This window comes from Rhamphochromis longiceps, linkage group LG2, assembly GCF_057381845.1.
Source record: "Rhamphochromis longiceps isolate RC_006_pf linkage group LG2, R_longiceps_female_GT1.1, whole genome shotgun sequence".
Taxonomy (NCBI): Eukaryota; Metazoa; Chordata; class Actinopteri; order Cichliformes; family Cichlidae; genus Rhamphochromis; species Rhamphochromis longiceps.
Genome location: NC_140558.1, coordinates 31,662,006 through 31,685,715, shown reverse-complemented (window position 1 = coordinate 31,685,715; position 23,710 = coordinate 31,662,006). Strand labels below are relative to the sequence as shown.

Below are 23,710 nucleotides of genomic sequence, written 5' to 3'. Positions count from 1 at the left end.
TCTTAAGAGGAGCTACTGATGTTTTCATTTCTCTTGTTCTCATTTCCTATTAATTCAGATGTACAGCCCAAGTTAAGATTAAATTAATGCCTGCAGAAATCAAACTGCTAAGCCATGTTTGTCAGGAAAATGCATGAAGAGCAAACCAAGAGAGGGAAAAAAACACAATGGTGGGAGTGATGATCAAGGTTGCCTTAAAAAATCTATAAAAAATCAAAGAAATGCACAAAAAAACTACAGCATTTTCCTCTGATCTGGATTGATTCAGATTGATGACATTGTTAGTTTTGACTTTCAAAACCTCCAGTACCTTATTTCTTTGCTCGCCTAGTCCTAATGCGGCATCGTCCACAAAGATGGGATCCCACATCGAGTCATATGCGTCAATTTCCCTCTGTTTCATTCTGGCATACAGAGCATCATCTCTCTGAACTACATTTCCCACCAGCCACTGCAAGCATACAAAATCAGCACTGTTACTTAGGGGGAAATCGTAGCTTGCCACACTCAGAAGGAAAGGGTGTTTGATTTCTTTTTCCTTATGCTGCCGTTGTTCTTGCTAACTTTAGCAGCTGAATAAAATTTAAAGAGAAGGCTTTGGCACCACAGCCAGTGATTTTTCCGAGGCGCCTTGCCCTTTGGGAGACACAGAAATATGGAGATAAAGTATAAGCCAGTCATTGCTTCTGCATTCACTCTTTCAGATCCTAGCTGAGTAATAAAGTTGATACACAGGGCTAAACCAGTGAGAAATGGAGAGCTAGAGCAGGAGTAAAGAGTGCTGGTAAAGGATATCAAGCATTGATCACAGCATCACATTGACCTTGAAAGGAGAAGAGGTAATTTTCTCGCACAGAAACAAACACGCACATTAACTGACAACACGGATACCTTTGGAGGAGCTCGGCTCGCGCACGTACCTTGTTGGGGTCGGGTCTCAGCTTCTCGTTATTGGCGGTGGCTGCTTTCTCGGCCGCCTTCTTCTGTCGCTGGGGGCCCTGGCCGAAGAAGATGTAGTTGACGAAGGCGTACTCCAGCAGGGCCAGGAAGACAAAGACAAAGCACCCCATCAGGTACATGTCAATAGCCTTCACGTAGGGGATCTTGGGGAGCGTCTCTCGCAAGTGGGTGTTGATGGTGGTCATGGTCAGCACCGTGGTGATCCCTGGACATCAGCAGAGTCACAGTTTCAGAGACAAAAGCCCCGCATGTGATGTTTTGTGTCAGGTGTTAGTGAAGTTTAGTCGCAATATTCAACTGTTATAATGATAATCACTTTTGTGCTTCATCCAGATTTCTGTCTAGAATTTAAAGCTTTAAGAGCTTTAAAATCAAATTTTATTTATTTATTTACGAGTTGCCTTGAGGTGCTTTATACTGTAAGGTAAAGACCATACAATAATACAGAGAAAATCCCAACAGTCAAACTGCCCCCTTTGAGCAAGCACTTGGAAACAGTGGGAAGGAAAAACTCCCTTTTAACAGGAAGAAACCTCCAGTAGCACCAGGCTCAGAGAGGGGCAGCTATCTGCTGCGACTGGTTGGGGGGAGGGAGACAGGACAAAAAACACACTGTAGAGGAGAGCCAGAGATTAATATTAACTAATGATAAAACACAGAGTGGTTTATAAACACATAATGAATGAGCAAGGCAAGAAACAAAGTGCATCATGGGAAGCCCAAAGCAGCCTAGACCTACTGCAGCGTAACTAAGGGAGGATTTAGAGTCACCTGATCCAGCACGAACTACAGTGGGGCAAAAAAGTATTTAGTCAGCCACCGATTGTGCAAGTTCCCCCACTTAAAATGATGACAGAGGTCAGTAATTTGCACCAGAGGTACACTGCAACTGTGAGAGACAGAATGTGAAAAAAAATTCCATGAATTCACATGGTAGGATTTGTAAAGAATTTATTCGTAAATTAGGGTGGAAAATAAGTATTTGGTCACCTCAAACAAGGAAAATCTCTGGCTCTCACAGACCTGTAACGTCTTCTGTAAGAAGCTTTTCTGTCCCCCACTCGTTACCTGTATGAATGGCACCTGTTTGAACTCATCATCTGTATAAAAGACACCTGTCCACAGCCTCAAACAGTCAGACTCCAAACTCCGCCATGGCCAAGACCAAAGAGCTTTCGAAGGACACCAGGAAAAGTATTGTAGACCTGCACCAGACTGGGAAGAGTGAATCTACAATAGGCAAGCAGCTTGGTGTGAAAAAATCAACTGTGGGAGCAATCATCAGAAAATGGAAGACATACAAGACCACTGATAATCTCCCTCGATCTGGGGCTCCACGCAAGATCTCATCCCGTGGGGTCAAAATGATCATGAGAACGGTGAGCAAAGATCCCAGAACCACACGGGGGGACCTGGTGAATGACCTGCAGAGAGCTGGGACCAAAGTAACAAAGGTCCCCATCAGTAACACACTACAACGGCAGGGAATCAAATCCCGCAGTGCCAGACGTGTTCCGCTGCTGAAGCCAGTGCATGTCCAGGCCCGTCTGAAGTTTGCCAGAGAGCACATGGATGATACAGCAGAGGATTGGGAGAATGTCATGTGGTCAGATGAAACCAAAGTAGAACTTTTTGGTATAAACTCAACTCGTCGTGTTTGGAGGAAGAAGAATACTGAGTTGCATCCCAAGAACACCATACCTACTGTGAAGCATGGGGGTGGAAACATCATGCTATGGGGCTGTTTTTCTGCCAAGGGGACAGGACGACTGATCCGTGTTAAGGACAGAATGAATGGGGCCATGTATCGTGAGATTTTGAGCCAAAACCTCCTTCCGTCAGTGAGAACTTTGAAGATGAAACGAGGCTGGGTCTTCCAACATGACAATGATCCAAAACACACCGCCCGGGCAACAAAGGAGTGGCTCCGTAAGAAGCATTTGAAAGTCCTGGAGTGGCCTAGCCAGTCTCCAGACCTCAACCCCATAGAAAATCTGTGGCGGGAGTTGAAAGTCCGTGTTGCTCGGCGACAGCCCCAAAACATCACTGCTCTCGAGAAGATCTGCATGGAGGAATGGGCCAAAATACCAGCTACTGTGTGTGCAAACCTGGTAAAGACCTATAGTAAACGTTTGACCTCTGTTATTGCCAACAAAGGTTATGTTACAAAGTATTGAGTTGTATTTTTGTTATTGACCAAATACTTATTTTCCACCCTGATTTACGAATAAATTCTTTACAAATCCTACCATGTGGATTCATGGATTTTTTTTCACATTCTGTCTCTCACAGTTGAAGTGTACCTCTGGTGCAAATTACTGACCTCTGTCATCATTTTAAGTGGGGGAACTTGCACAATCTGTGGCTGACTAAATACTTTTTTGCCCCACTGTATATGTTTATCAAAAAAGGAAAGTTTTAAGCCTAATCTTAAAAGCAGTGATAGTGTCCGTCTCACAAATCCAAACTGGGAGCTGATTCCACAAAAGAGGGGCCTGAAAGCTGACGGCTTTTCCCCCTTTCTACCTTTTAATACTCTAGAAACCACAAGTAAACTAGCAGTATGAGAGCAAAGTGCTCTATTTGGGTGATACAATACTATCAGGTCTTTAAGATAAGATGAGGCCTGATTATTTAGCACCTTAATACTAATACTACCACGATGAACCCTTTAAATTTGATGTTAGTCATCAGTGTGGTCACATTAGCATGCAGAGCTTAACATGCTGATGTTAGCGTTTGGCCCAAAGCACCGCTCTGCCCAAGTCTATAGGTGAGTCATTCCCTGTGCAGGCTATGGTGCACTATAGCTACTGTCTGCCATTTTATTCCACTGGTTTTAGGCAACAAACTGCACAGTTTTCTGCATCTGATGCCATAACTCTGCATTTTATATAAGCTGCTTACAACTGAGGATCTACTATAGAGGCAGTGCATAATGAATGAACACAGATGTCTTTCTCGCTTCGCTGGAATTTGCCCCAGCATCAAACTAACTGAGCTCAGATGCTCATCTCCAAAGTATACGTGCTCGGGAACATGTGCATTTGCTCTTATGCTGTACAATGTATAGTGTTTAATGAACACAAGCAGTCAAATTTGAGAGAATGTGAGTCCACATGGATTAAAAAAAACACCTGAGACTGCGATAGCTTACATCCCGTCGTGCAACCAATGATGATGGAACAAACTGTAGGCTTTAAAAAAAAAGGGCCACATTGCCACTGTAAACATCTGTTGTTAGTCACAGCACGATTCACCTGCTTTCCTGACATGTACACATTGTGTTTGATACATTAGTCATCTGCCTGCACAATCTGCATTTGGTCAGATTCACACGTATTATAAATAACCCGGCAGCCAGCACTGTCACTGTAGCACGGAGCCTCGTCTCCCCATTGGCTGCACTTGTTCTCTTTTGGTTAGGACGCTGAGAGCAGAGCGGGGAGGGGGGGGGGGACATCTTTAAATCACGTTACCCTCTAAACGCACCGTCTGGGACTCTGACCTGCCAGCCGTCCCCACTTCCGAAAAAACAAACGGTGTGTGACAAGAAAGAGACGCGCAAAACGCAAAAGCTACCGACGTGCCAGTTTGACATTGGCGTGAGAGCGTGAGCTCCAAAGTGCACGGTGCATTTAAACAAATACAGCTGCGCTCGGGCTCTGATAAGCTGCGATCTCCAGCCAGCGAGAGGCTCCAAAAGACAGACAGGATGAGAGAAAGACAGCACACTTCAAGGTCGAGCTGCAGTGCCTCTCGCTCTGCATGACTCATGCATATAGTCATCTCTGAACAACAGACATTTAGCCAGGCAGCCTATCACACACTGCTATCACTCACTGTGCTTAGAGCTAATGAGGAAAAAAAGTAAACGCTGAGAAAATACAGGGAAAACATCAGGCTCGCCACAGACACAATAATGCAGAAATCCTGAGCATAATAATGTACGTTAAATGGCTCTTTTCATGCTCTGCTATCATTTGGCTCTGGGTTATTTCTGAGGGTCAGCGCTGAGCAGAAGCGAGCCGATCCTACCCAGGGCCACTCTGGCAGCCGATGCATCGTAGTTGATCCAGAAGGAGACCCAGGAGAGGATGGTAATCAGGATGGAAGGCATGTATGTCTGCAGGATGAAGTAACCAATGTTCCTCTTCAATTTAAAGCTGAGGGACAGGCGGGGGTAGGAACCTGAAGGAGGCAAAGGAGCAGAGGAAGTGGGATAGAAATAGAGTTTCCTCAGTGACACCAAATACATTTTCCTTGACGCAAGCGAGCCTGTCGCATACACTCTCTCTCTAATACTGACTGTCGATTTTATGTTAAAAATAAAAGGCCAAAAAATTGTTAACACAGCAGCTTATGCTAATTAAAACCTGCAAAACCCAGTGAAGCTTCTGCGCACCTGTGGAGAAGACGACGTTCTTGGAGATGAGTTTGTAGTCGACGATCGAGAACTGAGGCAGCTCTATCCTGTCCACGCCGGACACTGCGCCGTCTCCACCTCGCCAGTAAAACTCAATATCATCTGTGGTGTATCCATCTGCAGGGGAAAAAAGCCAGGACACTTAGAGAAACATTATCACCATCCATTAATGCTCTATAATATATCACAGCAAAGTGCTGTAATGTTAAAAGTCGTCTGCGGTTTTGTCTGTCTTTGCCCTTAACTATACTTAATGCTTGGCAATATCCACAGCAGCCGTCACCAACTCTGATTACATCTGAGGGGTCATAAGATGATTAGGAACTTTAAATAACAGGAAATTTAACAACATATTTTATGCTTTCTTGGAAAATAGAATGAAGGTGCCATTTTAGGGCTCTAAAAATATGAAATCACTTTTGGTTTAAAGTATTTAAAGTGTTTAAAATTTAAGGAGGTGTTGCAATTTGACTTTAAGAGCCACAAGCCAGAGAAAAAGCCCGCGGCGCTCACTGCAGAAACAAATCTCTATGGTTGTGGTTAGGGTGAGGATCATTAAACTAACACACATTTAAGATCTCCCATTTATCCAGCCACTGCTGCAGAGGCCATCTTTGCATTAGGGGCTTGTCACATTTTAAAATTTTAAGGTTATAAACAGCAGGGAAGATTACAGAAACACCTACAGCCCTCAGAAATCTTTGAGCGGTGCTCTGAGTATTTGCTGGCAAACTTTGTGTAAGCGTAATCTCTATAAACATGCATTTATCCATTTGTCACTCAAAATTAATCATGAGCGTAAGAAGGAGGTGATTGTTGGTGATTTCAAGAACTTGCAGGAAGTAGAAGTCTCTCAGCTCCGTCACCGGGACAAGAAACAGAGGGACGCTCACTAAATATGTGGCTGCCGGTTCACTGCAGGTTTGTTTCCATAACCTGTTTCCATCAACCTGAAACAATTCGTGTAACTGCAAGAAGTTATCTGGTTGACAACGTGTTTATTTTTCAGCACTTTAAAGCAGGAAGCTAATTTCTACATAGCTGCACACATCGTGAATGGAGACAAAGGAACCTATCTGCATATAAAAAATTAATCAACACTCAGCATTTTCAACTCTCTGTGTGTGAAGCATGTATATGTACCAAGAAACATGTTCTCGTCTGAACTTTATCCTGCTACAGTCAACGGAGCGGCGTCGTGTGCTCACCCAGGGAATGGCCGTCTCCCTACTCCAAAGCTCCACTTTGACTGCCGCATGCTCAAAATAGAGGCAGTGACCTATTCAGATGTGATGAATAATTAAAGTCCGAGGCTTTGATTTTTAAAAATTAACACAAAATTCTTTGTTGCTATGGCGCTGACACTGAAGGTGAAGTTAGTCACGTCGGGTTGTTATTGGTCGGACGGGCAGCCGGCTTCACCCACAGGCCTTTTTTTTTTCACAGCAGACATTTTGATTTGTCATAGTTGGAGAAGCTCAGGTGTTACTAATAATATCAGCAATGGCTTCCTTCTGCACGAACCTGCATGCACAATGTCAGGAAACTCAACAGCCACCATTCGGTATATTATTTATACCTGTGCTTTTCCTACTGCGATGTGTCTGCTGTGGAAGAAAGAAACTCTGTCTCTAGGGTGGTTTTAACATCTTGCATCACTGACAGTTAAGGTAATGGCACACAAATACAGATTTTCTTTCTTTCTTCTTCTTTGTTTTTGTTGCTGTTTTTGTTTGAAAGAAAAAAAAAGAAATCCCCCGAAACAGCTGGGTCCTGTAGCTCATGGCCAATATTACTCAAACAGGAGTAAATTCTGCATCTGTTAAGGTTCTGCAACACATTTGGTGCTCTGGTGAGTATTCACAGCAGCAGGATGAAGTACGTGGGATCGACTCAAAACAAACTCACAGTGTGTGATGACAGTAATGAAGAAGGATGTCCATCAGTGCAACACAGAAGCTCTCTGGTGCAGAGGGAGCACCAACTTCTCCGATATTTGTTTAAAATTAGTCTTATTCTTTAATTAAAGCTTTTCTTGCCAGGGCAAACTATGGCACTGAATACTGAATGCATCTGCAGAGCATAAAGCAGTGGATGCTGGAACTCCACACCAGCAGATAAATAAGCTCTACCGTTATCGTCACAGCATTACCCCAATTAGTGTACCATGCTGCTGTTGAGGTGCAGCTCGGTTAAGTTCTTATCGGCTACGTCAGGCTGGGGATCAGCGGGGTGTTGAGTCATTTGGTAGAGGGGAGTTTTTTTTCAATATGAAGGGAGCAGTTTATGGCCAGTACATTCAGTTAGTTTGTAGCTCCATTCGTTCCAGACCATTGTCTCTGTTAGTGCATTACATCACTGCACTCAACCTGGTCTATCAAGACTGATATGAAGGGTGCCTGAGCCAAAGATGTGCATGGATACTGTATGTCAGCATTTATATGTGCATAACAGATCGTATTAGTTGGTGTTAGAGGGGAAGAAATGCTTTCTTTTTTTTTTCCTCAGTGCAGCACGTGAGTCCCACGGCCTGAGCCGCAGCAGTGAGTCGCTGATGTATCGGGGGTTTCTGGGGTTTTAAAACTTGTGTCTGTTAAAAATGCATTGAGTTTATCAAGGGGAGTGAGACTTCTCTGGGCTCATTAGTCTGAATAAAATAGCATGCTCTGGCATGAAGAGATTCCAACGTTAAAACCGTTGCCAGTTAATCCATATGAGAGCAGATACTGCCTGGTGATCAAAACTGGAGCTGTGTGTGTGTGTGTGTGTGTGTGTGTGTGTGTGTGTGTGTGTGTGTGTGTGTGTGTGTGTGTGTGTGTGTGTGTGTGTGTGTGTGTGTGTGTATTTCTGCCTGAGAGAGGAGGAGAGAAAAAAAGAGCATATGAGTGATGGAGAGAGAGATAAAAAGGCTGGGAGGGAAAAAAAAGAAGAGGATGAGACCGTGCGAAGAAAGGAGATGAGAAACGGAAAGAGAGGGTGATGGGGAGAGATGGCAAGCATAATGGGAGAGGAGCAGCGGGGGAGGGGGGGTGGTTCTGACCCGCGCTGTTTTTGTGCTGCTTAACGCTGCTGGCAATAGTGTGATCAAACCCGGGAAGACTGGGCCTACACCACATCCCAGCCCCATAATCCTTCTCCTAGGGGACCCAGATAATACACGCAGAGGACCTCGTCTTTCTCTCTCACGTTCCTCCTCTCTTTCCTCGCTCCCCTGACTCGAGAGCACCGGATCACGTACAATTACAAACTCCACGTGAAACTGAGTCTTTGTACTTCACAAACATGGAGGCGGCTTCACGAGAAAGCTGAACACAACATCCACTATCAGCACCCTCCTGAAATACTGGACCTAATCAGGCTCCTCCTCGCCTTGGGAAGCCACTGCAGTAGCAGTTGAATTAATTAGGCTGGATGTTATCAGTCACTGAGCCATTAGTGATGTTCCTCTTCTTGATGCATATCTCTTGATATCTCATCAGCCTTTCTCAGCATTTTACATCCTGTCTTATCAACTGTCTTTCTACCTCGGTGCCACTGGGCTGGCAGACTGTTTTCAGGACGGTTTTCCGAGCTGCATGCGTACGTGGGATCTCTTTAATTCGATGTCTTCGTGTGGGTGTGAGAGCTGGTTGTCAGGGACAACGGTACTTACAGCTTTCGATCTCCAGGGTGCAGTTTTGCTCATCTAGAGGGTAGCGGCGCAGGTCCATCATGCAGGCTGCGGTTGTAGTGATCCTACACACACAGAGAGGGATAAAGAAATATAGGATTCAACGCAGAAACAGGTGGAGGCGGCCACGAGCAGGCTGGGTTCATTTTATTTGACCTTCACTGCGCAGAGTAATGTAAACATCCCTGCAGGATGTTGGCAAACCTGAAGAGCACCAGACATGAAAGCCATTCTTCCGGAAATAATAGGTTCAAATGGAAAATGCCATCAAATGTGGGGATCAGGATTAACTCAAAATCAGATGCTGTTTGGCAAATCCAAGAAACCATTCCAACTGGCCGAGGCAGATGGCCGCGCTCCCGGAGCCTGGTTCTGTCTGGTTTCCTTCTTGTTAAAGCACACTTTTTACATCAGCCTCAGTTCAAGCCTCCATAAATCGTAAGCTGATGCTAACAATGTCTTTTTATTGAGAAATTCTTTTCTGCTTTTATTATGAAATTTACTGCATATTTTATTCTAATGACAAGATTGGGAAACTATTAAAGCTAGTAATTACTGTACTTAACAAAGTGTGGAATTTGGACACTATGCTGGTTTTACTTTTATCCCATAAAGAGATAAAAAAAAAAAAAAAAGCAGGGTTCAACGTCTGGTCAATGGGCTCCTTAAAAAAAGAGCCGTCGAGCACAGGCCAGTCATATCCAACAGGTTCAGTCAGGGTGACGCACTTCCTGTTATAGATGACAAGTTGGCCAGAGCTGAGACGGGCTGGCACCCGGCCGCACCAAACCCCTGAGGCTGTCTGAGAGAGACTGGCCACACAATCTAACTATGGGGGCTAAATCTAGCGTAGACGTGTAAGACGAACCCCCTCACACACACGCACAAACAAACACACTGATTGATATAAAACATGATGGCGTCACGCGACCATTAATAATAATAATAGCAGCCTGTGGGAGAATTCCCAGTATAGGTTGAAGTGTTTGTCATAACCGCGGGTTTTCCTTGTCACAGCTGATTACGGTCACATCATCGATTTATTGTGTTAGCGGTCCATTCATTCGTACGTGGCAATGAAAAAGGTCACTGAGTAGCCAGATCATCCAGTAAAAGTCATGCTACATTTACACTTTACATTCATTGGACATTCAGTTCAACAACAAGGATCCCTCAGTGTCGCACAATCATAATTTGTCTTTATTCATAATTGCACTTTCCATCAATATATTAGTTCATATGTCCTTTTATTCTTTATTTCTTCAGTTTCACCATTTTGTGAAATACAGTGTTTGTAATGGGAACAAATGAATCTTGCTGCTTATCACTGAATTTGAACTAATACAAAAATAAATGAAAGGTAAACTGTCCTTATAAGAGAGGTGATGTGAACAAAAAGGCTTCATGATGATCATTTTACAGTGTTAAGCTGTAAAACAAACCCGCTGTCCTTATTTGAGGGCTTATGAGGGTCACCTTTGCACATCTCTGTTCAGAAATTGGGCCTCAGGAGGATATGCAATTTTATAAATCAGGGACAATAAATATTAAATAATAAAAAAAATCTGTTGTTTACCATTAAAAAACACAAGCAGTGGTGTCTGGATTTGCTTATTTTGATAAATCAAAGACTTTACGTCATTCCACTATTTATAAAATCATAATGGAAGTGCTACCATGGGAAAAAAATTTATGACAAAGTGCTGAAATGTATATTGTTTGGTGTGCATTGTCATCTCCTGAAAGCCTGTAAATGTTTTAAACATGAATAGAAATGGGCAAAAAAATGTTCTTAGTTCACACATTTTTCAAATCGCTGCTGCTTTGAGATTGAGAACGTGGTCCCGTGGAGCTGCGGGGACACTATGGCAATAAAAAAATACAATCACAATGCCTTCTCTCGGTTAACTTCATCACATCTACAGATGCATCTTTAAGAGCGCCTTGTCTTTAATAATTAAGAGCAAACTTTATTTGAAATCTTTCTGCATAAGATGTTCAGCTCCCTCAGGCCGAGGCTGGCAAGTTTGGGATTTCATTTTTTCGAGCTGCAGAGTCTTCTTTCACACACTCGGGCTCTCTCCGTCTCTGCCTCCTTTTTTCTTGCTCTCTGGGCTCTTATGTAAGAGCCAGTTAGCAGGGCCATGGTGCACTGGGGGATTAAAACAGGAGGCTCATTTCTGTCCTAGTTTACCCCTTTTTTATGGCCACAACTTCCCAGGATGTTGTGCTCGCATAGCCGGGCACTCATCACTCACCATCATCGCCATCGCCATCACTAAATCATCGCGGTGGCACAGAGGAAACACAGGGGAAAAGCAGAAATGAGGCCAAAATGGCAGGGGTAAAAATAACAGCCTATTTATAGCCCACCTACATCATCAGCAGAAGTCTCACAGCTTTCTCGTCTGAGACTCCGCACGGCTGATCAAGAACTGCTTCTGCACCCCCCACCCCACCCGGCTGAGCTAGAGCATCCAAAACCTGCTCTAACAATTACCCCAAAAATGCAAATAATGAGCACGCAGGAGAAGCAGGACGAGGGTTTCTCTCTGCAGGATTCCCTCCCCATCTTTGAATCTCCTCCTCCTCCTCCTCGTCTTCGTCATCTCCACTGCAGAGAGAGTCTGCTGTGGACCTCTGCAGCAGCAGCAGCAGCAGCAGTTGTCATGAAGCACAGGCTTGTTTGCTCTTCATCAACATCAGAGCCGGTCCGTCTCTCGCTCATCCCAACCTGCCGGCGGAAAGGCCATGCTCTCGCAGATCACGCAGAATCAAACACGCTACATTTGCTCTGCGTCGGAGCTAATAGGACACAGAGTCTAAAAAAGGCTGTTTTTTTCTTTTTTTGTCTATGTTCCTCTAACAGTTCAACCCAGGCGCGCTCTCTCTCTCTGTATATGTGTGTGTGTGGACCCCCCTAAGGCGGCCTGTGCACCTTTATTCCAAATGACCTTGTTTACGGACATAACACAACCACCACGAATTCCCAGACAGAATCTCATTTCGAGGGAGCATCAGAGAAGAAGAGGCCAAAATACAGATGAGAGGGGGATTTTTGCAGGTTCCAAACCTGGTGCAGGCTTACTTAAACTGACATTTTATCATGCATGCAGGCATCAGGAGAAAAAAATAGAAAGATCATTTCAGAAGTTAAATTAAGATGGAGAAGCTTCCTCCATTTTGGATAGAGAGCCCATGTTGAGCTGAGCTAACACATGCAGGATTGTCTCTTCCTGCTCAGGCAGGTCACAGAGCACATCCAATCAAAAAGCAGGAAAAATAAAGAGGTTTCTACGTTTCCCTCTCGCCTGATCTGTAACTTCAGAAGGAGATAACTCTAAAAGTGATCCCATTGACAGCATTCGCACGGGATATCATTGTGCATTTTAGCTGCAGAGCAGAAACGTTCCTCGGCCTGACAGAAGACGACGTCAGTCTCCAAAGCACAAGGATGTGTCCTCTCACAACACAAAAGGAGTTACAATATTCACAGAGAAAGGAGGGAGGGTGGAGAGGGAGTGGGGAGAATCCTAATAATTTCTCCATTTTGAATGAAGTCTGACCTTCACGTCTCTTTCTCCCTCTTCGGCTCAGTCTCTCTCTGTATGCCAATGTGGAGCGACATACAGCACGAGTCACGCACTCGGTGTCTATATTTCTTTTTCATTTTTTCCTCCATTCCTGCATAAAATGAAAAGCTAAGTGGAGTTTGTGTTTTCCTGTTGTGTGTGTATATGTGTGTTTTTTCCTCGCAGCCTGGGCGGTATCTGTGTTATTGGCTGAGCCTTTTCAGGGGCTGGGTAATTAGATCAGACTGCCTCTCCCCGAGAGTCAAACCGAGCTCTAAAGTGACAGTTGGGAGCACTGTTGTAATTTTCTGCTCCTCCTGGTAATTGAAGACCAGGATTTGGCAGGATTGGGATGCACTATATATCCACAGAATAAGGAGTAAACAACACCCTCACTCTTCCTCCTTCGTGTGCACCCCTGAAAATAACACTCACTCATTCACACGCACATGTACCCAGAGACACAAACTGCACACACAGACACACACATCTCCTGCAAACTAAACAGTTTAACCTACTGGTGTTTGCCAGTTAGCGTGTTAGCTGGTTTCAGCTCAGCACAAATACTCCTCCTGCAAGATCAATAATATGTTTACTTTTGCCCCTCATTATCTAAGGATTTAGCAATATTACCTGATATTTTATAGTCAAACATTTTAGCTTAATCTCCAAAAAGAGAGATTCAGCATATAGTAAGGGGGTAAAATTATAGGGGCAGGAAGCTTTCTGGTTTTCAGTCTGTAGTTCAAGCATTATAAGATAAGTCACCTTGAGCAGGCTTTACTTGCATTAGAAGGATGGCATGTGATGACTATTAGCTGGCAATTATTACTTGCCAAAATTAGTTTGCTCTATCCAGAGGCTGAGTCAGCAGACCAGTCGGTAGATTTTAGAATAAATTTAAAATGTATTTAAACGTTTACAGACGGTTGTTTGGTTGAGTTTTTCTGTGTTTATATTGTGCAGATTGAATAAGAGAGTCGCTGTGTCCTGCATGTGGCTTCATCTACTCCCGTGATTTAATATCACAGCAGAGGTGAAGATATCCTGACCGCACCGCTCCATAAACATGTCAGCACCCATAGATTTCTAAATGACATCTTTTAGTTTCCTACCTTCTTCATTCTTCATAATGCAAAACTTGCTCTAATAAATGAGGAAATGAAGAAATCTCTGTATGTTTGTGATGTTTAACAGCCATTCATGCAGTTTAGTTCAAAATTGGCAGGTGTGCCACTGGAGGCCTCTGGAAGTGCTGTGTAGAGTTTATCCACATAATAAAACAGAAAAGTGGGACCCACCCACTCCATACTGCCAGTGGATATTAATCACTGAAGTCAATGACTTTTTGATTGTCACATTGCTGCAAATCAAAATAGAAAAAAACAAAAATACACTTGACTTGGAAAAATTGGTGGTTGCTGGATGATTGCATTTAATTTTTTTTAAAAATGCAATGGCTTGCAAGTAGATGAGTATCCAAAGTCCTCAGCCACTGGGGGACCACTTAAGATTGCAAGATGATTGCACAGGTCGCCTGATGGGAGGCAACCTGTCTCCAAACACTTGTCATCTGACTCACTTTCAGAAAAATCAGCTAAGATTTGCAAAAATGTATTTAAAATTTATACAAGCAGAGAGATTATAAACACATCGGGATCAATCTGAGTCAGTCTGTGCTAATGGATACAACTTATCTGCAATGCATCTCTTTGCAGTAGGAGACTTAGACTAGTTGCCAACTGGTTGTATTCTGGTTCTATTATGTCAGAGCAAGGTTGCCAAGGTTGTCTTTGTCATGTTGCAGTTGAATCACTGTCCTGAAGAAACTATGTTACTGTTTTTGGAGGAATTTCTGAATTTCAGAGATTCTGGCTGGACACTGAGTGGAAGTAGGTAAACAGTGTGGTTTTTCACTTTCATGTGGATTTCTGTATATGCAGACGGCAACTGACAGCAAAAGGTTTATGATTTCCTGCGATTTATTCATTCACAACCAGTTTACATGGAATTGTGACCTTGACCCTACTCAGCTGCAAACTGATAACACACTCATCGCCTTTTTGACAAACCTAAGCTGCACTGAAGAGTGCTACTACCTGTAAGACCTGGTCCTCATGGCTAAAGCAACCATTTCAAAAGCAACAAGATTACAAGATTTCAAAGGCACAGCTGCAATAATTTTAATTACCCTCCGATTCTTCAATGTACTTTTACATCAATAGTTAATGTTTATGTCCTACATACATATAGATTTACTCATGAGAGTGGTCCCTTTCACAGTTTACATGTTTATAAATAATTAGGAAATGGCTTTCAGGGGCAGTAATTATGGTGGAACTACTTGGAAACATTTCGTCTCTACTTTTTACTCAGATACATGTATTTGACAACTGTAGTTACTCCACTTTTCCTTTTTTTTATATTTTAGCTACAGTCAGTCAGCTTCAGACATATGATGCAGTGGTATGAATTAAACAGCAGTGTGTAAAGAAAGTGAATTTTATTGTCAAAATGACTAGTATCCACAGTAAAAGCTTTCTTACTTAATAATGCATCCGTTTTTAATTTGTCATAACATGCTGATATAATTTTATGCTCTTTCTGCAGCACAATTTTAAAATGTTCTCCCCTTTACTGTTTCCTTTTTACTTTAACTCTTAACTAAAACTTCTTCCACCACTGCTGACCTTTACCCCGATGACATGCCTTGAATGAATTCACATCCCCGGACCTCTGACAGGATGTGTGCTCACATACATCCTCTTTCCTATAGACTCTCAGTTAGCCATCTTCTCCACACCCACTAAAGCTGTGTTGTTGCAACCAGCTGACCCGTCTCTACAGGTACGTGTCAGTGTGCTCAGAGCACGCAAGCATCTGGCCGGGCTGACTCTGACAGCAGCTTGTGTCTGGACTCGCTAGCATCAAATAAAACCTGGACCAAACCCACGAACCAAATAACGGAGAAGAACTGACAAGGACAACGCATCCGAGGTAAAAACCACATGTCTCTGCTGCGCACACCCCCTTAAAATTTCACAACACTCTTACAACTCCCCTGGCTTTCATTGCTTTTTGGCTGTTATGCAAAAAATATGTGTTAGGCTTATATAATTGAGTCAGAGTGTTCAGAATTACATTTCTCGACTGTTGAGACAAAATGTAGCGATGAATAATGTGGTGCAGTGCAGATACTTAAATTTTTTAAGCAGCCTTTGCGCAAGAAGGGCATCTCAGTCAAGAGAGGGAACGACTGCAACATCTTGAATTAGCAACAATAACCTCAGCTTTTAACACACACACATGCATGAACACACACGCACACGAAAAGGCGGTGACAGATCAGAGGAGGCAGCGGCACAGTGATGGACGGGTTGCGTTAGCATATGCAGTCAAATACGCAACGTCAGTACAAATACAGATTCAGTGTTTGTATTGAACTGCTACATTATTGATTATGACTTTATCAATTATGGATGACAGCATCCTCAGAGGCATCGCAGCCCTGCGCCACAAAGACACATCGTGTAGATGGGCTGCACACAATCAGAGTCAGTTCAGCTTTTTATTATTGATGATCATCAGGAGATATGAAAGGCTACAGTACAAGTGCATATAGTTCCTCCTATACACACCTTCTATACTTCATTACGACCCGGGGTGTTATTTTTTTTTAGATTTGTGGCTTGTGTGCAATTAATTCGATGACATTAGCATGGAAAGTCAATAAGTCAGTGGTATAGATTATTGAAATCACTGAACTCTAACTTAAACAGTCAAACGTAACCTTTCTGTGCCCAAACACAATCACCAATCCTTTGATATCAATAAAGAAGCGGGAAAAAAAACAGGAAATACACACATTTGCACTTTTTCTTACTTTAACAGGTGTTAATTTTGTGTCATATCAGCTTTTTTAATAATCAGATTTTGGTTATTCTTTGAAAACACTGCCTTTTTCAATATATATATAACCCTGGGTTTTATTTTAAAATGCCTTCTTGTTGAGCAGCGCTACACAAACACACCTGCCTCGCTTGGCCTCCATGTTGCCTCTTCTTTTCAACCTTGTTAATCATCTCAGAAAGCGGCACCATGGGCGGCCTCGTAATAATCCCTCATTGCGTATGAAAAGTGCAGCTTGACTGCTCTGAGTAGAGTTTGGAGAGGCTGAAATATCTTCTCTTATTTTCTTACTTTTTTTTTCTTTTTTGTGGTCCAACCAGATCATTTGCCAATAAAAACAATTCATAAAGACACAGCTATGACACATAAAAGTCTTACCTGAGTCCGTACAGCACCGTTCCATCAGGGTGGAGACGAATCATCCTGTTCTTCACTGTGACGCCATGCACAAAGGACTTCTTGTCGTTGAGGAAATAGGTGTCAGGGACCCACAGCTGGTCAGCCACTCGGTTATCCAGAGTCAGGTTGTAAGCAATCTCAGAGTAGGAGAGCCGCTTGTCCCGCCACGCTTGCTGGAAGTACATTGTCAAGGTGTAGTCCTGCCAAACAGAGGTGAACTACATTTAACGCCACAGTCAAACTCATTGTACATTTTTTTTATATATGTTTTATTTTCATCACCATCTCAACCGGGGAGCACATAAAGCTCTACCGGGATGTCATGTCACGCTCATGTCTGAGCCATGGCATGTTTTCATGGGCTCTGCATAGTGAGAAGGTCAGCCAAAAGGTCGTCGGTGGTCTGAAAGGCCACAGCCTGCACTAGGGGGCCCGTGGTGGCCGGGGTTGGGGGGTTAATATTCAACTATCCTCCATTAATTTTTAGACCATAACCAGAGGGCAACTTTCTCAGCTGGCTGACTATTGTCTCATGCTAAAAATATCTGCTTCCACTTGAGCGAATGAAGCTGCCTTCTGCTTTACAGAGACAATACCCTCTTTAATGCAAACTCCTGGTAGATATCTGCAGCTGGGGCTTTCTCCCTCGCTCTCTCTTTTTATGTTCTGACTTTGCATAATAAACAATCACAGCGACTGAGATTCAGGGGAGACTTTTCCAGATTTAACCTTAGTGGGGAGGGGGAAAAAATCAGTATTTATACTGTACAGTTTGTTTTTACACATGCTCAGAGATGTGGTAGAAAACCGTACCTCCTCCTCCTCCCTCTCCGTGTGTATCTTTTCTCTGCTTCTCACTCTTAAAAACAGACTCACACCCACACACAGCCACAGCGAAAAACAGCACTGCAGTCGGATCTGCTTGGTTACAGTGTGTTGCAGTGCAATCAGCGAGTGGGAAAACAAATTAAAAAATACGGTCCATGAAACAAGGCCCTTGAGCTTTTACTCCAAGCAGCCATCATCATCACTTATCGCCGTGTTTCTATGTTTCAGAGCCCCATCAGAACACATTGGCGTGACGCTGCCGCACAGTTGCCACTGAACACTAAATTCACTGTGTGCAGCGTGCCCGACCGAAGTATTAGTGTAAAAAAGGCCATCTAAAAATACACCAGATTCTGCCATCTTGATTTTTTCTTTTTCAGAAATAAAAAAAAGTCACGCGAGGACAGCTGCTTCCTTATCCTGTTTTACAAGGGTTCCCACTGAACCCTCCTCTCACACTCGCTCCCTCTCTGTCTCATTATCAGCCTGTCGATCGGATATCTCTATCACCTTTGGGATCGTTAGCTGCTGCCTGCAGGCTCAGAGTACATCACAAACCCAGGCAGCACATCCTGTGATACACTCCTGTCTTTATCGCAGGAAAACAAACAGGCCTCTCTTTAGCAGAATTATAAAAGAAATAACACATAATATTAACCCAGTCTGAGAAGATGGTTACAGAAATTATTGTTGTGGAAACTTTCTGTTAATGTGGTGTCAGTCTTGCAGAGAGAAACACCTCAAGACATTTTGGTGGATAAAGTCACAATGTGACAAGGAGGCTAAGTAATAAAGACAACAAACTGCAGTTCCTCACGTGGCCACTTGAGGCTAGCTTCAAATGTGAGTCAATCCCCATAGACCTCCATGTTAAAATGCCCACCTTTGCACCAGTGCAGTCCATCTGATCACTACTAGATATTCTGCTGAGGCAGTGTCCTTGCTTTTAAAGCCCCAGCTGCAACTCAAAAACACTCAGAATAACTCGGATAATAGCAATAGCAAGTCTGTGTATGCACCTTGCTAACCAAGCAAACGTTAGAGATGTTAATAATTTAGCTATGCAACTTTTCTCGAACTGCTGTGGTTCATGAACACAAATTGTCGGGTTTCTTTGTGTCAGTAAGTGTGTATTTGTAAGTAATGTGCTGTGTGTGTGTGTGTGTGTGTGTGTGTGTGTGTGTGTGTGTGTGTGTGTGTGTGTGTGTGTGTGTGTGTGTGTATTTGCATATATTAGTTTTAGTTTGCATAATTTTTGCTGCATCCAGCATTTTTTGTGTGCAATTTATGGTGTAATTTATTTATGTTGTTCTAGAGAAAAAAAATCACTCTGATCTCTCAAAAACAAATGTATCAAATGTCATGCATTAACGTTAAGCGTTAATCAATAACATATTTAAAAATGACAGAAATTACATCTGAAAAGTCTGTAGCTCAAATTTGAGTCTCTGGTGTTAACAGTGAATTAATCGGCTCCACAGCCACAAACCCCTCCACCTTCCGAATGAAGACTGTGGAAAATATTAACATAGTGAAAATGGAATTAAATCAGTACATATGACAGTGGGCCGATGAAAAGTTGTGTTCATGATGGGAATTTTATATTGAGGCAAACAAAATGATGCCAAATTTGTGCCCAGAAACACAAATCATTAGATTAAAAGGTCCTGATAAACTGCTGTGAGGAAGGTTTGTGTCCAAATATTCTTACTTCTGCCTCCAACAGCCAAGATGGCGACAAAAACGGTAGTCCATAAACCAAAGGGTGATGTCACAGTTGCCAGGTCCATCTTTAATATAGAGTCACTGGTGTGAACCGGGAGTGCCATTATCCTATTTTTGATTTTCTTGTTTGCAGTCCCAGCTCTCAACTTGAAATTACTTGAGTAACTAAAACCTAAAGATTTAAGAGTCCTGAAGATATAACAGAAAGATAACCAGCAAATTCTGGTGATTACCTGGTGATATTAGTTTCAGTCCATTTCAGCATTATTACACTGAAAATGAAATGTCCTTTCTTAAAATGACACGATGCATTTAACTTCAGTTATAGTGATTATTCAATTTAACTTGTTCACACTGAGTTTTCTGGACTTTCAGCCTCCATACTTGTTTCAGTTAATTATATTCTAAACAAGGAGCATTGCCACACTCAAAGGACTGCTACTGTTTAAGTTTAGGTGTAAGTTCAGATAATGAATTAAGTAATAATCAGACTGTTAACATAGCATGTTGTCTTTAGATGATACAATGGAAAATGTGTATTTCAGCCCATTTATGTGATTGTAACATGTGTTTACAAAAAGAGTGTGAGAAGATGGAAAAACAACCGACTGTTTTCTGTGTTCGAGGTCATGAGGCGCTTTCTGTGTCGTTGTTATCAAGCAGGCGCCTATGTGACAGTGAGAAGAAAACCCTCCACAGCTGATCACACAGTTTGTATCCACACAATGAGCATAAAGGAGCTGCTAATTTCCTTTTCTGCATCGATGCTAATGCAAAGACTGCCTGTACTGTATTGATCCCTCTGCAGAGTTTCTTTCAATAAATCTCAGAAAACCCAGTTTGGCTTCAACGCTCAGTTTATTTTTTTCATAAGAGTTTGTTCACTTTTCATGGAAGAAGACAGGGGCCACTGAAAAAATAAAAATGAAAAAAAGACAAAAAATTCTGACATTTTTCTGACAAAATTCAAACTTTGATTCCAGACTTCTGTTTTTAATTTTCAAATTTTACAATTCTAAAGTAAAGTCAGCTTTATTTTAATTCACCGATTAGAATAAAACAATAATAAATAATAAAAATAACAGCCTGTTACCAAAATCTGTCGCTACTCCCCGTATAAACAGTAAACGCTCAATAGTAGGCAACAAATAAAAATCTGATTTTGAATCATTGTGAAGTGTCTCCTGTACTCGGATACTAAATGAGTCACATATTCACAACGGACATTTTATCCTGTCATAGTAGGAAAAGTTTAGGTGTTACTAATAAGATAAAGATTTCTGACATGACAGCGTGACAGTGAGGCAGTTACACATGTACTTTTCTGACTGTGACCTCTCAGATTAGATGAGGAGTGGACACCAAACGATGTGAATGCTAAAACCTGGATTTTAAAGATGCCTGTCCTCGTTTTAAAGTGTTGAGTTTGCATATTTGCAGGACCTCTGTGTGTGTGCGTTAGAGGTTTTAACAGTATAGATATGCGCAGAGAACACCTGGGCCTGCACGCTGCCTCCTGGCTGTGCTGTAAAATGGCAGCATAATTACGTCCTTGCAGATGGTGCTGTTTACCTTGACTTGGACATCACTTGAGCATAGAGAGAGACACAAAGTACAGCTGCCTCACCTCTCTCTCTCTCAGTGCAGCCTGAGAACCAAATCTGCAACACAGAGTACTGCAAGGGAACAGTTTTGTAACAGACGAAGTGCTGGCTGAGTCATGCTGTGCAGGTGCTGTGCAGTAAAATAAGCAGGACAACCATGTTATTTTTATGCAAAAAAACCCTCAAAAGCCTAAAAAAAATAACGAGGTTATCTTTGAAAATCTGACAAATATGTTTCTGCATCTTGTATATTAGCATTCAGTCACTAGGGCTGTGTAAGGAGAGAAAATCCTGATTGACTTTTCTCCAATCCGCACCCAGAAAAAAGCTGCAGCTAGTCGGAGCATCCCATGCTTGAGCACTGGTCTCCAGAGCGACCTTCAATCTCCTTGTCACAAGCACTTCTCAGAAACTCCATTAACATCACACAGACAGCCCAGTAAGCATCAGTGAGGGAGAAATCTTGTGGAGAGCACCAACATTTAAAAGAAAAGGCACGACAGCACCGAATACATAAACACAAAGAGCATACAAACGAGGCTCGGCTAACTTGAAAAAACATCAAGGCTGGGTGCACAGTGACAGTGTCTCGCTGCAGATATGTTTCTGGGCTCTACAAACCCCCATTAAGAACCTGACAGAGTGACAAGGAGTACATTTGTGTTTCCCTGAGAAATCTGACAGACTATGGTTGTTACAAGTCCTCCATTACAACTACATCAGCTGTCACAAGCGACATAAGAGGGGGGCTGCACATAGATGGGCTTAACACAATATACTGCTGGGTTTGTAAATTTAGATTTGAAGGAAAAGTTGACTTTAAGCATTCACTTTTCATAAACATATAAACTGCTTCCTCTGTTCTGTCTGTGCAAAGCAGTCACATTAGGTTTAGGAAGGGGTAAGGGTGATGGTATGTGCCTGAAACTTGTTTTTGTCTTTTCAGATTGAACTCATTTTTAGGTGACATTATTTTCCAAGTCTCCTTTTTCCCAGAGAATGGTTTGGTTTATTGAAATTGCTAATCAACAGTAAAGGATGATATTTATCATACATTTATTTAGGTAAAGGTGAAATTCCCTTGATAATCTTAAAAAAATAAAAATAAAAAATACTTTTGCACTGACTACCCTGCTACCTTGATTATAGTGAAAATTCACTAGATTTTATATAATACATATAACATAATAAACATAAGGAGTAAGAAACTGTAACTTTACTTAAGAAAATTGTAAAAACAAAACAAATTTAAAAAACGATAAGGCACCGTGAACGCTGCTCAGTAATACAAATAAAATACAGCTGTTTACTGTGATTGGGTGTGCTTGTGTTACCACGGTGATTTGCTGCAGTGTAGACTTAGTAGGAAACTAACGCTAAAATACGAGAAACCCCGTTGCCAGTATTTACTCTTAATCAACGGGATAATTTTTTACAGTGTGTGAAAAGACACGTCCACAGACAGTCACTTTCATGTTCTTTATTAATTTCTAATTAATAATTTATTAAGTCGCTGTCCTGCACTAATTCCCACCGTAAAACATAATTAAATGTGATGGATATAATTTGTACTTGTTGTTAATAATGCTTTCTATACAGCACTCCCTTTTTTTGTCAAACATTTTCTGCGACAGACCAGTCAGCCTCTCTGTGGTTTATACCCACACAATGATAAATACATTACAATATTTATGAAAAAAACATTTTTACTTGTTCGTTGTCTTCATTAAAAGACTAGTTTTATTATTAATAATACTAATAATAATAATAATTTTTGCTAAAGATATTTTCACTGTGGTGAAATATACACATTAAATAAAAAATAATACTAAAAAAAAAAACTGATCCATGGATGTTTGGTTTGTGCACCTTTCCCTCGTCTCTCTGCAGCTTTGCAGCAGTAGACAGAAGTCCACCATATTGCTAATGCTCTCCTGTGCTTGGTCCTGCTGTCAGGCGCTCCAGCAAAAGCAGGAAGAATATGCTAATAACAAAATCTACTGTGTGTGAGGAGACAACTGGACATTTGGGGAATAACGAGCTTGTCTGCAGACGTCTCAGCATTTACAAGCGGAGGCACATACCCAGAACAACTGGTCAAGCTGAGCGTATTCATTTGTCGTTCTCTATCTGTGTTTCTGGTTAAGTACAGTCTTCAAATTAAATATTAGGGGTCAAGGGGGCTGTAAGTGCATTCTGAATGAGTTGCCAGCCATGCACATCCTGAGGGAAGTGACAACATGGCCTTTATGACTCTCTTTCCAGTTGGTCATTTTTCAGCTACTTAGTTTCAGTGGAGAAAGTGCCTGACAGAATCATTAACAGAGTCATCAAAACACATTAAAGGCTTTTAATGGAGCTGGATAACTTACATCCCACTTTAGGAAGCTTAGATTTTTTTCCCTTTGCACTGGCCACAATGAAATTAGATTAAAACCAATTTAAAGTTTGTGCAACGTTATGCTGCGGGACTCTACAAGGGTAAGTTAATAATAAGAACATTCAGTACATTAGCAAAGCAGCGATTTCCTGTTATTATATAAGTCCCGTTGGAAAAAATCGTGGCATAATGTTTGCATTTCCATTTAAGTCACTAACTTCCTAGTGTTCAAAATAT

General features: G+C 42.1%; 1 protein-coding gene across 2 annotated transcripts in view; it reads right to left on the bottom strand.

Annotated features, from left to right (window-relative positions):
- gabrb2a (gamma-aminobutyric acid type A receptor subunit beta2a) overlaps window positions 1-23,710 on the bottom strand; it is a 33,277-nt gene that overhangs the window by 2,917 nt on the left and 6,650 nt on the right. Inside the window, exons 4-9 of one of the 2 annotated variants that reach the window (XM_085423216.1) lie at window positions 16,916-17,136; window positions 9,039-9,121; window positions 5,366-5,503; window positions 4,999-5,151; window positions 921-1,165; window positions 311-451 (exon numbers count right to left, since the gene is read on the bottom strand). In XM_085423216.1, the coding sequence (XP_085279342.1) occupies window positions 311-451; window positions 921-1,165; window positions 4,999-5,151; window positions 5,366-5,503; window positions 9,039-9,121; window positions 16,916-17,136 (981 nt within the window). The remainder of the gene's footprint in view (window positions 1-310; window positions 452-920; window positions 1,166-4,998; window positions 5,152-5,365; window positions 5,504-9,038; window positions 9,122-16,915; window positions 17,137-23,710) is intronic. The other variant, XM_085423225.1, reaches the window with a different exon arrangement.